This window comes from Colobus angolensis, unplaced genomic scaffold (genome assembly GCF_000951035.1).
Source record: "Colobus angolensis palliatus isolate OR3802 unplaced genomic scaffold, Cang.pa_1.0 Scaffold149, whole genome shotgun sequence".
In the NCBI taxonomy this organism is placed as follows: Eukaryota; Metazoa; Chordata; class Mammalia; order Primates; family Cercopithecidae; genus Colobus; species Colobus angolensis.
Genome location: NW_012114588.1, coordinates 110,468 through 123,250, shown reverse-complemented (window position 1 = coordinate 123,250; position 12,783 = coordinate 110,468). Strand labels below are relative to the sequence as shown.

The 12,783-nt window shown below is 47.3% G+C and overlaps 1 protein-coding gene across 1 annotated transcript in view; it reads left to right on the top strand.

The window, feature by feature from the left end:
* The window catches only part of GPR157 (G protein-coupled receptor 157), a 38,546-nt gene that overhangs the window by 1,345 nt on the left and 24,418 nt on the right, over nt 1–12,783 (top strand). Inside the window, exon 3 of the mRNA XM_011935839.1 lies at nt 12,554–12,617. Within this exon, the coding sequence (XP_011791229.1) occupies nt 12,554–12,617 (64 nt within the window). The remainder of the gene's footprint in view (nt 1–12,553; nt 12,618–12,783) is intronic.

The following is a 12,783-nucleotide window of genomic DNA, read 5'->3' as shown; positions in this document are numbered from 1 at the left end:
TTTTTTTTTTTTTTTTGTATTTTTAGTAGAGATGAGGTTTCACCATGTTGCCCAGGCTGGTCTTGAACTCCTGAACTCAAGCTATCTGCCTGCCTTGGCCTCCCAAAGTGCTAGGATGACAGGTGTGGGCCACCGCACCGGGCCCATGTTTCCTCTTAAGGACACAACCATGCCGGATTAGGGCACCCTAACCATCTCACTTTAACTTAGTTGCCTTTTAAAGACCCTCTCTCCAAATACAGTCACATCCTGTGGTACTGGAAGCTAAGATCTCAAAATATGAATTGGAGGCTGGGCATGGTGGCTCACACCTGTCATTCCAGCACCTTGGGTGGCCGAGACCAGCCTGGGCAACATAGTGAGACTCCATCTCTACAAAAATTTTTTTAAAAAGTATGACTGGGCACGGTGACTCATGCCTGTAATCCCAGAACTTTGGGAGGCCAAGGCAGGCAGATAGCTTGAGTTTAGGAGTTCAAGACCTTTGGGAGGCAGAAGGGGGCAGATCACCTGAGGTCAGGAGTTCAAGACCAGCCTGGTCAACATGGTGAAACCCCATCTCTACCAAAAATACAAAAATTAGCTAGGCGTGGGCTGGCTACAAAAGTAGTCAGGGCGACAGAGTGAGACTCCTTTTAAAAAAAAAAAAAAAAAAAAAACTGGAATTATAGGCATGAGCCATTGCACCCGGTCCATTTTAACCACTTTAAAGTATACAATTCAGTGGTGTTGATGGCATTCGCAATATTGTGTAACCATTACCACTATCTATTTCCAGAACATTTCCATCACCTCCAACAGAAATCCCATATTCCTTAAGCAATAACTCCCCATGGCCTCCTCCCCCCAGCCCCTAGTAACCCTGATTCTACTTTCTGTCCCCATGAATTTACCTATTCTGGATGTTTCATATAAGTGGAATCCTACAATGTTTGTTCTTTTCGTGTCTGGCTTATTTCTCTCAATATAATGTCATTGGGGTTCGTCCATCTTATAGCATGTGTCAGAATTTCATGCCTTCTTATGGCCACAAAATATTCCATTGTGTGGATAGTCCACCTTTTGTTTATTATTCATCTGTTCATGGACACCTGGCTGTTTCCACCTCTTGGCTATGGTGAAAAGCGCTGCTATGAATAAGCAGTGGCTCTTAATACTGGTTGGGAGGAAAGATAACAGGAATGAGCGTCTCCCCTCCCCAGAAGCCCTTCAGAATCTTCCAGAGGATGTGAGATTTCTTTTGCTTTGTAAAAGTGGACTGAACGCACGTCGGCTAAACTAGGCTGAAAACTCTGACTTTAAAGAAATGGGATTAAAAGGAAACTTTCAATAAGTACTGTATATCAGTTATGCACAAAACATTGTTACATATTACATAATGTAGTCAACAGGAACATCTTACCTAAACATTGAGCTAGGCCAGGCACGGTGGCTCTTGCCTGCAATCAGTACTTCGGGAAGCCAAGGCGGGAGGATCATTTGAGCCCAGGAGTTTGACACCAGCTTGTGCAACATAGTGAGACCCCCTCTCTACAAATAATTTCAAAAATTAGCTGGGCACAGTGGCTCACACCTCTAATCCTAGCACTTTGGGAGGCTGAGGCGGGGGGATCACTTGAATTCAGGAGTTCAAGACCAGCCTGGCCAACATGGTGAAACCCCCATCTCTACTAAAAATACAAAAATTAGCTGGGCATGGTGGTGGACACCTGTAATCCCAGCTACTCGGGAGGCTGAGGCAGGAGAATTGCTTAAACCCAGGAGGTGGAAGTTGCAGTGAGCCGAGATCGCGCCATTGCACTCCTGCCTGGGTGACAAGAGTGAAACCCCATCTCAAAAAAAAAAAAAAAAAAAAAATTAGCCAAGTTTGGTGGCACATGCCTATAGTTCCAGCTACTCAGGAGACTGAGGTGGGAGAATTGCATGAGCCTGGGCAGTCAAGGCTGCAGTGAACCATGGTTGGGCCACTGCACTCCAGTCTGGGTGACAGAGTGAGAGCCTGTCTCAAAAAAAAAAAAAAAGTTGAGCTGGTAGAATATGCTCTGTGTATTGTTGGCTTATCGGCTGTCGCTGTAGAATGCATGCTTGCTAAGGGCAGGCATCTGGTCTATATTGTGCAGTGTCTGCCACACACAGTAGGCTCTCAATCAATCTTTGTGGAACACATAGTGGGAATATGGAGCAGCCAGATGACACAGAAGTGCAGTGGGCCCTTGGCTGCCTTTCTAAGGCAGGTTCTCAGCTGGCGGTTCAGCACCTGCAGGGCAACAAGGCAGTTCTTTTTTTTACCGACTTCTCATAGCAATTGCCCATTTCCTTTATTCATGAATAAAGATGGGCAGTAAGTTTCAGGAGGGTGTTTTGTTTTGTTTGCATTGTTTTGAGACAGGGTCTTGCTCTGTCGCCCAGGCTGGAGTGCAATGGTGCGATCATAGCTCTCTGCAGCCTTGAACTCCTGGGCTCAGGGGATCCTCCTGCCTCAGCCTCCCAAAGTGCTGGGACCACAGGTGTGAGCCACCATGCCTGGCCTTTGGGAGGTTTTTGTTGTTTATTATAGCAGTATGTGTGATTCTGTTAACAATAGATATTGCAGATATTTTTATATGTTGGAGTTGTTGCAAAATATCATTAATTCTCCTCACTACTTTTTAAATTATAGTTATTTGACCGGTTGTTATTAGATATTATTTAATGCGCTAATACTCTCATTGGCACGTTACTACTATCTGCTATGACATACTACTACTGTCATATCTACCACGCTATACCAAATTTGGCTTTATCAAGTATTTCAATCATTGTATTTCACTATGATTGGTTAGCTTTGTAATCCCATGTAATTTATGCCTTTATCCTGAGAATCCAGAGAGTTCACTGGACTGGCAAAGGGGTTTGTGGTATAACCAAGGTTATGGGTCTGCTCCAAAGGCTTGCCTAGCTTCCCTGTGCACAGTGAACCCCATGACACACATTGTCCTGGCCCCACATTCACACCCAGTCTGCACGTCACGACCGGTTTATACCAGTAGTGCTGCCTTCTCACCACCAGGAGGCACTGCTTCACCCAAGTCACAGAAAGTCCTGGGCAGGTTAGGGCTTCCTCCCTCCCGTCTTCATCCTAACCAGGGCTGGCATCAGAATCCTCTGGGAGACTTTTTTTTCCTTGCTTCCATCCCTCCTTCCTTTTTTTTTTTTTTTTTTTGGAGACAGAGTCTCACTCTCTTGCTCTGTCGCCCAGCCAGCAGGCTGCAGTGCAGTGGCACGATAGCTCATTGCAACCTCCGCTTCCTGGGTTCAAGCGATTCTTCTGCCTCAGCCTCCAGAGTAGCTGGGACTACAGGTGCGTGCCACCACCTGCTAATTTTTGTATTTTTAATAGAGACAGAGTTTCACCATGTTGGCCAGGCTGGTCTTGAACTCCTGACCTCCAGTGATCCTCCTACCTCAGCTTCCCAAAGTGCTGAGATTATAGGCATGAGCCACTATGCTCAGCCACTCCTTCCTTCCTTCCTTCCTTCCTTCCTTCCTTCCTTCCTTCCTTCCTTCCTTCCTTCTTTCCTTCCTTCCTTCTCTTCCCTTCCTTCCATCCGTCCTTTCTTTTTTCCTTCCTTCCCTCTCCTTCCTTCTTCCCTCCCTCCCTCCTGTCTTCCATCCTTCCTTCCCTTCTCCCTCTCCCTCCTTCCTTCCGTTTTTCCTCCCTTTTAACTTTTTGTTATGAAAAATTTCAAGCATACAAAAGTATATGAACCCCACAGAGAGCCATCAGCGACTGCAGTGATCGTCTCGGGACCCAAGTCATTTCTGCATCCACCTGGGAGCCCTCTAAAGATACAGATGCCAGCCCTGCCCTATATGGGCGATCAGAGCCTTAAAGTTGACAGAGCTCCCCGGCTGTTTGGGAACCACTGTCACAGCCTGGCCCCTGGCCCCTGTCACACCAGACCCCTGGTGACCACGCATGGGCTTCCAGCAGCCATTCCCACACACATAAGCGTCTGCCCATGTCTGCCCCAAGCCCTGGGCTCACACTCCTGTTCTCTTGCTCAGGCGCCACAGGAATTGGGGAACAGTTGACTCCTGTTCCCTGCACAGCCTCTTCCCGTGACTCTGAAAGCCAGAGTGAAGTAACACCCATCAGCCTTGCCCTTGAGCAAGCAACCACAGCCACGTTTTGCTGGCACGAGGCTCATGGTGTGGCCTCTTCCTGTGATGGAGGGCAGGCCCTGGGTTGGCAGTGTCTCTGCATTTCAGACTGAAAGACATTGTCAAGCTATTAAAGCTTGGTTCTAAGTGTCCAGAAAGATCCCTGTTATGAGCTGACTTGTCCCCCATCCCCATCCTTTTTTTTTTTTTGAGACGGAGTCTCGCTCTGTCGTCCAGGCTGGAGTGCAGTGGTGCAATCTCAGCTCACTGCAACCTCCCACAGTGATTACAGGCACCCACCATCATGCCCAGCTAATTTTTTATATTTTTTGTAAAGACGGGGTTTCGCCATGTTGGCCAGGTTGTTCTCTCATTAGTCCAGCTCCTCTTCACCCAGGCAGCTAGGAACTGCAGGGCAGTGGTCACGCCGGGAGCTGCTGCAGTGGAAGAGCTGCCAGGACCAGGCTCTTTCTTTTTTTTTTTTGAGACGGAGTCTCGCTCTGTAGCCCAGGCTGGAGTGCAGTGGCCGGATCTCAGCTCACTGCAAGCTCCGCCTCCCGGGTTCATGCCATTCTCCTGCCTCAGCCTCCCGAGTAGCTGGGACTACAGGTGCCCGCCACCACGCCTGGATAATTTTTTTGTAGTTTTAGTAGAGACGGGGTTTCACCGTGTTAGCCAGGATGGTCTCCATCTCCTGACCTCGTGATCCGCCTCGGCCTCCCAAAGTGCTGGGATTACAGGCGTGAGCCACAGTGCCAGACCAGGACCAGGCTCTTTCTAAGGTGTGTGCAGGTCAGAGGGCCGGGTGCACAGCAAGCAGGGGCAGCAGCCTTCAGTGTTGGGGTAGGGAGGGGCAAGGCTCAAGGTGATCAGGGAGAGGTTAAACACATCCCACTGAGACCAGAGGGCTCCTGGAGGAAAATACACCCACCAGATGGGGTCCCTTGAAGAGGAGGCTCCTGACTCCAGCAACAGTGCTGGCCAGGCTTGCCCTATTCTTTATCTGTGTGGCCCAATGGTCACGTGAACATTCCCAGGGGTTGCAGGGCCTCCTTGGGGATGCTGGAGGTTCACCGTTGCTCACTGTGATGGTTAATATTGAACGTTAACTTGATTGAAGGATGGAAAGTATTGTTCCTGGGTGTGTCTGTGAGGGTGTTGCCAAAGGAGATGAACATCTCAGTTAGTGGGGTGGGAGATGCAGACCCACCCTCAACCTGGGGGGCACCATCTAATCAGCTATCAGCTCGGCCAGAATAAAAGCAAGTAGAAGAACATGGAGAAGGCCAGGCAAGGTGGCTCACACCTATAATCCCAGCACTTTGATGCAGGTAGATCACCTGAGGTCAGGAGTTCTAGACCACCCTGGCCAACATGGTGAAACCCTGTCTCTACCAAAAATGCAAAAATTGCCAGACATAGTGGTGTGACTGCACTCCAGACTGGGCGACAGCATGAGACTCCATCTCAAAAAAAAAAAAAGAAGAAGAACGTGGAGAGATTAGACCAGCTTAGCCTCCCAGCCTACATCTTTCTTCCTTGCCAGGTGTTTCCTGCTCTCAAACATCGGACTCCAAGTTCTTCAGCTTTGGGATGCAGACTGGCTTCCTTGCTCCTCAGCTTGCAGACGGCCTATTGTGGGACCTTGTGATTGTGTGAGTTAAAACTCCTTGGCTGGGCACGGTGGCTCACGCCTGTAATCCCAGCACTTTGGGAGGCCAAGGCGGGTGAATCACAAGGTCAGGAGATTAAGACCATCCTGGCTAACATGGTGAAACCCCGTTTCTTCTAAAAACACACAAAAAAATTGGCTGGGTGTGGTGGTGGGCACCTGTAGTCCCAGCTACTCAGGAGGCTGAGGCAGGAGAATGACGTGAACCCGGGAGGCGGAGCTTGCAGTGAGCGGAGATCATGTCACTGCACTCCAGCCTGGGTGGCAGAGTGAGACTCTGCCTAAAAAAACAAACAAACAAACAAACAAACAAACTCCTTAATAAACTCCCCTTGGCCGGGCATGGTGGCTCACGCCTGTAATCCCAACACTTTGGGAGGACGAGACAGGTGGATCATCTGAGGATAGGAGTTCAAGACCAGCCTGTCCAACATGGAGAAACCCTGTCTCTACTAAAAATACAAAAATTAGCCAGGCGTGGTGGCATGTACCTGTAGGCCCAGCTACTCAGGAGGCTGAGACAGGAGAATCACTTGAACCCAGGAGGCGGAGGTCACAGTGAGCTGAGATTGTACCATCACACTCCAGCCTAGGCGACAGAGCGAGACTCCATCTCAAAACAAAACAAAACAAAAAACTCCCCTTTATATTTACATCTATGCTATTAGTTCAGTTGCTCTAGAGAGCCCTGACTAAGACACTCACCACGGTCCCCAGGCAGGAAGGAGCAGCATGAGTTCCCTCCCTTCATGATTCGGGCAGTGATCAGTGGCAGAGCCTGTACCACACTCACCTTTCAAACAGGGAAATGAGGAAGGTGGCCAGCCCAAGCTGAAAGTCCCTCTTCTGTTCCAGTTTTAAAACTACATTTGTGGCTTGTGACTTATGTTGGAGTTGACCTCAGAAAAATCATTTCAGATTCCTCCAAATGAGAGACACCAACCAAACTGTCACCTCTATTGAACTTGTCAGAAGAGAATCTTGTGCCAGTTCCTGGGGTGAGAGGAGGAGGAGGAGAAAGTAACCCAAAAACTAGCCTTCTCCGGGGGCTGCTCGCCACTGTGATGGGGCCTTTCTGGGTCTGGGCCCTAGCTCTGCAGCCAGACAAGTGGGGCGAAGCGAGGTTGTGATGATGTGTGAGGACATGGGACACGGCCCCCTTGGATGCTGGACATGGAGCGGCAGACAACTGCCAGCTGGCTTGGCACAGCTACTAGAGAAACAACTCAGGGTCCAAAGAAGATGCATCTGGGTTTCTTACCAGTTCCCCAAAAGATGAGGCAGGAGAGGGGGTCCTGAAAGACCGGAACCTGAAATGTGGCTAATGGGACATCCCACACCGTCTGGGGCAGGGATCATCAGAGACAGCTCAGAGCCTGGGGTTTCTCTAGGCTTATTCTTCTCACTCAGACCTCCCCAGAGTCCCCCAAGGAGGAGCGGAGCCCCAGGAGCTCTGAGAGTCCCAGGGTCAGGAACCCCAAACTCCCTTTAGTGGAGACCATGCTGGGCTACTTGAGATCCCAACTGCGATGGGAGTCACAGTTCCCACCTCCTGATAAATGCCTGGACGCATCTAGACAACGTCCATGACCCTGGACAGTGTAAACTTAGCTTCACATTTAAATCTAAGCAATTTGAAGCTATATCATTGCACGTCTTTCACAGTTTTTCCCTAGGTGTAGGAAGTATGAAAGTTCTTTGAATGTTGTTTTCCAGTGCAAAGAAAGCCAAGCAATTTCCTGATGAAAATGGTCTATAAACGAGGGTGGGAAGTGGGGGAAAAAACATAAAAATAAATGCTTGTAAAACAGCCAGCTGCTCATCTGGAGATTTAGGCAAAGCACTTCAATCTCAATAAAGCAGGAAAGATCTAGTCAAAATTGATCTGCTGACAAAGCATGTTGCTACAAGACCTCTCCTGTGCCCCATCTCCTCCCCGCTCCTCCAGATACTCCAAGGATTAAATGACCGAGCTCTGGGGAGGCAGAATCCATTGCAGACTCTTGCCTTGCCGTAGTCCAAAGCCCCAGGCTGATTGCAAAAGCCAAACTTAAAGCTATTTCCATCAGTGAAAAGCTGAGAGGCTTCATTGACAGAACTCTCAGCCAGGTTCTGTTTATGGTCTGGGGTCCTCTCAGGAGGAGGTCAGGGGTCTTTTGAATGATCACAAGTGACTTGGAAGGAAAGCAGCCGCTCTTAGCTCTCTGCAGAACAAACTCCACAAATATGTTTGCTCGCACTGCTGAGAACTGTGTGTAGTAACATTTTTTCTGATTAAAAAAGAATCTATGCTTATTCCAGCATTGCTTATAATAGCCAAAACCTGGAAACAACCCAAATGTCCAAAAACAATAGAATGGATAAATATACAATTATTTATACAATGGAATTATTTATACAGTGGAATACTATACAGTAGTGAAAATGAGTGAATTGCATGTAGCAAATAGTAAGAGGTTGGATGACTCTCACAAAAATAATGTTGAACAAAATACAGAAAACACAAAAGGGAACAGAGAGTATGATTCTGCTTACATAAAGCTCAATGATAGGCAAACTGCACTGTTTTGTTCAGGGATGCATACATGGATGGGTAAGAGCAAGAGCCTCCAGTGGTGGCTTCTACCTGTAGTCCCAGCTACTTAGGAGGCTGAGGCCAGAGGATCCTTTGAGCCCAGGAGTTAAAGACCAGCCTGGGCAAAAAAAAAAAAAAAAGCAAGGAAATGACTGAGGGGGAAGGGGTTTGGGGGAGGTTTGTGGTATGCTGGTAATGTTATATTTCTTGCTCTGGATGGCTGTTTATAATTATCTAATAAATTGTACATTTGTATTTTAGGCACTTTTCAATATGCATATTTCATAAAACAATTTTATTTATTTATTTTTATTTATTTATTTTTTTGAGACAGAGTTTCACTCTTATTGCCCAGGCTGCAGTGCAATGGTGCAATCTCGGCTCACTGCAACCTCTGCCTCCTAGGTTCAAGCGATTATCCTGCCTCAGGTTCCAAAGAGCTGGGATTACGCCCTGCAACCATGCCCAACTAATTTTGTAGTTTTAGTTGAGATGGGGTTTCGCCACGTTGGTCAGGCTGGTCTCGGAACTCCTGATCTCAGGTGATCTGCCTGCCTTGGCCTCCCAAAGTGCTGGGATTATAGGCGTGAGCCACCATGCCTGGCCTTTATTTTATTTTTGTCTGAGATGGAGTCTCACTAAGTCGTCTAGGCTGGTCTTAAACTCCTGGCCTCTCAAGTGATTCTCCCATCTTAGCCTCCCAAAGAGCTGGGATTACAGGCCACTGCACCCGGCCAAAACAATTTTTTTAAAGTTAGATATACAAAGATAATCTTTGCTTTCTATGAACCAAACGCGAGATCAAACCTAATGTACACCAAAAACTATAAGACATCACTGAAGGAAGTTAAAGAAAAGCTAAATAAATGGAAAGACATCCTTGGTCCATGGATAAGGAGATCTCATATTATTAATATAGCATTATTCTCCACTTTTATCTACAGATTCAAAGCGATCTCTATCAATCTTTTCCATTTCTTTTGCAGAAATGGAAAAACTGATTCTCAAATTAATAGGGAATTGCAAGGGGCATCGGATAGCCAAAACAGTATTGGAAAAGAAAAACAATGTTGAAGGGTAGGGCACGGTGGCTCAAGCCTGTGATCCCAGCACTTTGGGAGGTTGAGGTGGGCAGATCACTTGAGGTCAGGAGTTCGAGAACAGCCTGAGCAACATAGTGAAACCCTGCCTCCACTAAAAATACAAAAATTAGCCAGGTGTGGTAGTGGGCGCCTGTAGTCCCAGCTACTTGGGAGGCTGAGGCAGGAGAATCATTTGAACCTGAGAGGCGGAGGTTGCAGTGAGCTGAGATCCAACCACTGCACTCCAGTCTGGGCAACAGAGTGAGACTCCATCTCAAAAAAAAGAAAAAATAATCTTGAAGGACTCACTTCCCAATTTCAAAACTTACTACAAAGCTACAGTAACCATAACAGTGAGGTGCTGGAAAGAAACAAAACAGATGCAAACCTTCATGAGTTTGGCATAGGCGATGGTTTCTTAGACGTGACAACAAAAGCACAAGCAACCAAAGAAAAAAGTGGACAAATTGGACAACCTCAAAAACCACTTTTTTCCTTTGAAGTACACCATCAAGAAAGTGAAAAGACAACCCACAAAATGCGAGAAAATATTTGCAAATCACACAGCTGGTAAGAGTGTAATAACTAGAATACATAAAGAACTCTTGCAGCTCAACAACGAAAAGACAAACCAATTTAAAAATAAGAAAGAAAATTGGCCAGGTGTGGTGGCTTACGCCTGTAATCCCAGCACTTTGAGAGGCTGAGGTGGGTGGATCACTTGAAGTCAGGAGTTTGTGACCAGCCTGATCAACACGGTGAAACCCCGTCTCTACTAAAAATAGGAAAATTAGCTGTGTGTGGTGGCTGGCGCCTGTAATCCCAGCTACTTGGGAGGCTGAGGCAGGCGAGCTACTTGAACCTGGGAGGTGGAGGTTGCAGTGAGCCGAGATCACGCCACTGCACTCCAGCCAGGGTGACAGTGTGAGACTCAGTCTGAAAAAAAAAGAAAAAAGAAAGAAAAGAAAGAAAGAGAGAGAGAAAGAAAAGAGAAAGTTAGTTGAATAGACATTTCTCCAAAGAGGATATGCAAATGTCCAATACACACATGGAAAGATGTTTGAGGTCATTATTCATCAGAGAAATGCAAATCAAAACCACAATGAGGAACAACTTCACACCCACTATGATGGCTATTATCACAAAGATAATAAAAAAATGTTGGAAGGCTGGGTGAGGTGGCCTCACACCTGTAATCCCAGCACTTTGGGAGGTCAAGGCAGGAGTTTGAGACCAGCCTGGGCAACATAGTGAGACCCTATCTCCAAAAAAAAATTTAGTAGGGGCTGGGCAAGGTGGCTCACACCTGTTATCCCAGCACTTTGGGAGGCCAAGACGGGCAGATCACCTGAGGTCTGTAATCCCAGCACATTGCAAGGCCAAGGTGGGTGGATCACCTGAGGTCAGGAGTTTGAGACCAGCCTGGCCAACATGGTGAAACCCTGTCTCTACTAAAAATACAAAAATTAGCAGGGCGTGTTGGTGCACACCTGTAATCCCAGCTACTCAGGAGGCTGAGGCAGGAGAATTGCTTGAACCCGGGAGGCAGAGGTTGCAGTGAGCCTAGATCGCACCACTGCACTCCAACCTGGGCAACAAGAGCAAGACTCAGTCTTAAAAAAAAAAAAAAATTAGTAGGGCATGGTGACATGCACCTGAAGTCCTAACTACTGGGGAGGCCAATTTGGGAGGATTGCTTGAGTCCAGTAATTTGAGGCTGCAGTGAGCTGTGGTTGTGCCTGCACTCCAGCCTCGGTGACAGAGACCCTGTCTCAAAAAGAGTGTTGGAAGAATGTAGAGAAATTGTGACCCTCATACATTGCTGGTAATATTTAAATGAAATGTATAGTCACTTTGAAAAACACCTTGGTAGTTCCTCACAAGGTGAAATATAAAGTTGCGTATGGCCCAGCAACTCCGTTCCTAGGTATACACATAGGAGAACTGAAAACATACATCACAAAAAACTTGTATGCAAATTTTCATAGTGGTATTATTCATAATAGTTAAAAAGTGTTAACAACCCAAATGTCCATCGGCTGATAAATAATAGCTAAGTAAAATGTGGTACATCCTTCTGAGCACGGTGGCTCATGCCTGTAATCCTAGCACTTTGGGAAGCCAAGGCAGGCAGACTGCTTGAGCTCAGGAGTTCAAGACCAGCCTGGGCAACACGGTGAAACCCCATCTCTACTAAAATAGAAAAGAAATTAGCCGGGCGAGGCGGCATGTGCCTGTAGTCCCAGCTACTCGGGAGGCTGAGGCAGGAGAATTGCTTGAAGCTGGGAGGCGGAGGTTGCAGTGAGCCGAGATCATGCCACTGGACTCCAGCCCGGGCAACAGAGGGAGACTTGGTCTATAGAAAAAAAAAAAAAAAAAAAAGTGGTATATCCATATAATGGAATATGATTGGGCAGTAAAAGGAATGAAGCACTGCTATATGCTACGATGAACCTCGGAAACGTGCTAAGTGAAAAAAGTCAGACATAAAGGCCACAGAGCATATGATTTTATTTATAGGAAATGTACAGAACAAGCAAATCCATGGTAAAAGAGTGGTTGCCAGGCCTGTAGGGGAGAATGACTAAGGGCTAACAGCTAAGGGATAAGGATTTCTTTTTGGGGTGATGACGATGTTGTAGAATTAGATAATAATGATAATAACGATGGGTGCACAAACTTGTGAACATACTACTGAATTGTTTCGTTAAAAGGGCCAATTTTGCGGTATGTGAACTACATCTTAATTAAAAAGTATGAAATTTTTAAACAACAAAAAGCCGCGCCCGGCCTAGCATTTCATTTTTAAAAAATCACACCTAGTTAGCTATTTTTTTAAAAACAGCATGTTTATTTTAAGAAAAGTTGGTAACACCGGCTTCCTCAAGCCACCACCACCAACTTGTGAACACGTCGGGATCACGGCTTAAGGAACTAGGATCACACCCGAGAGTTGCTTCGGTTGCTAGTGAAAAGAACGCCTCTGATCCTCACGCCCTTCCACTCACAACACACACAGAAGCTGGCTGAAAAGAGGGAAAGTAATATGAGCCCTAAAAATGCCAGTCCTTCCTCTCACAGGACTGGACGTCCCAGACACCTGGCAAGAGCGGCGGGGGGGGCCTGGCAGAGTGTGGAGGGACAGGTGCTGGGACCTGGGGGACCCGGGGGTTGGGCTTAGTGGCTTAGGGGCTTAGGGATGTGGTGTGAGGGCATGGGCGGGGCTCAGGAGCCTCGGGCACCGGGTGGCGCTTGGAGGCCGCAGGGGCGTGGAGGGGGCGGGGCTCAGGGCCCGGGGAAACGGGACGAGG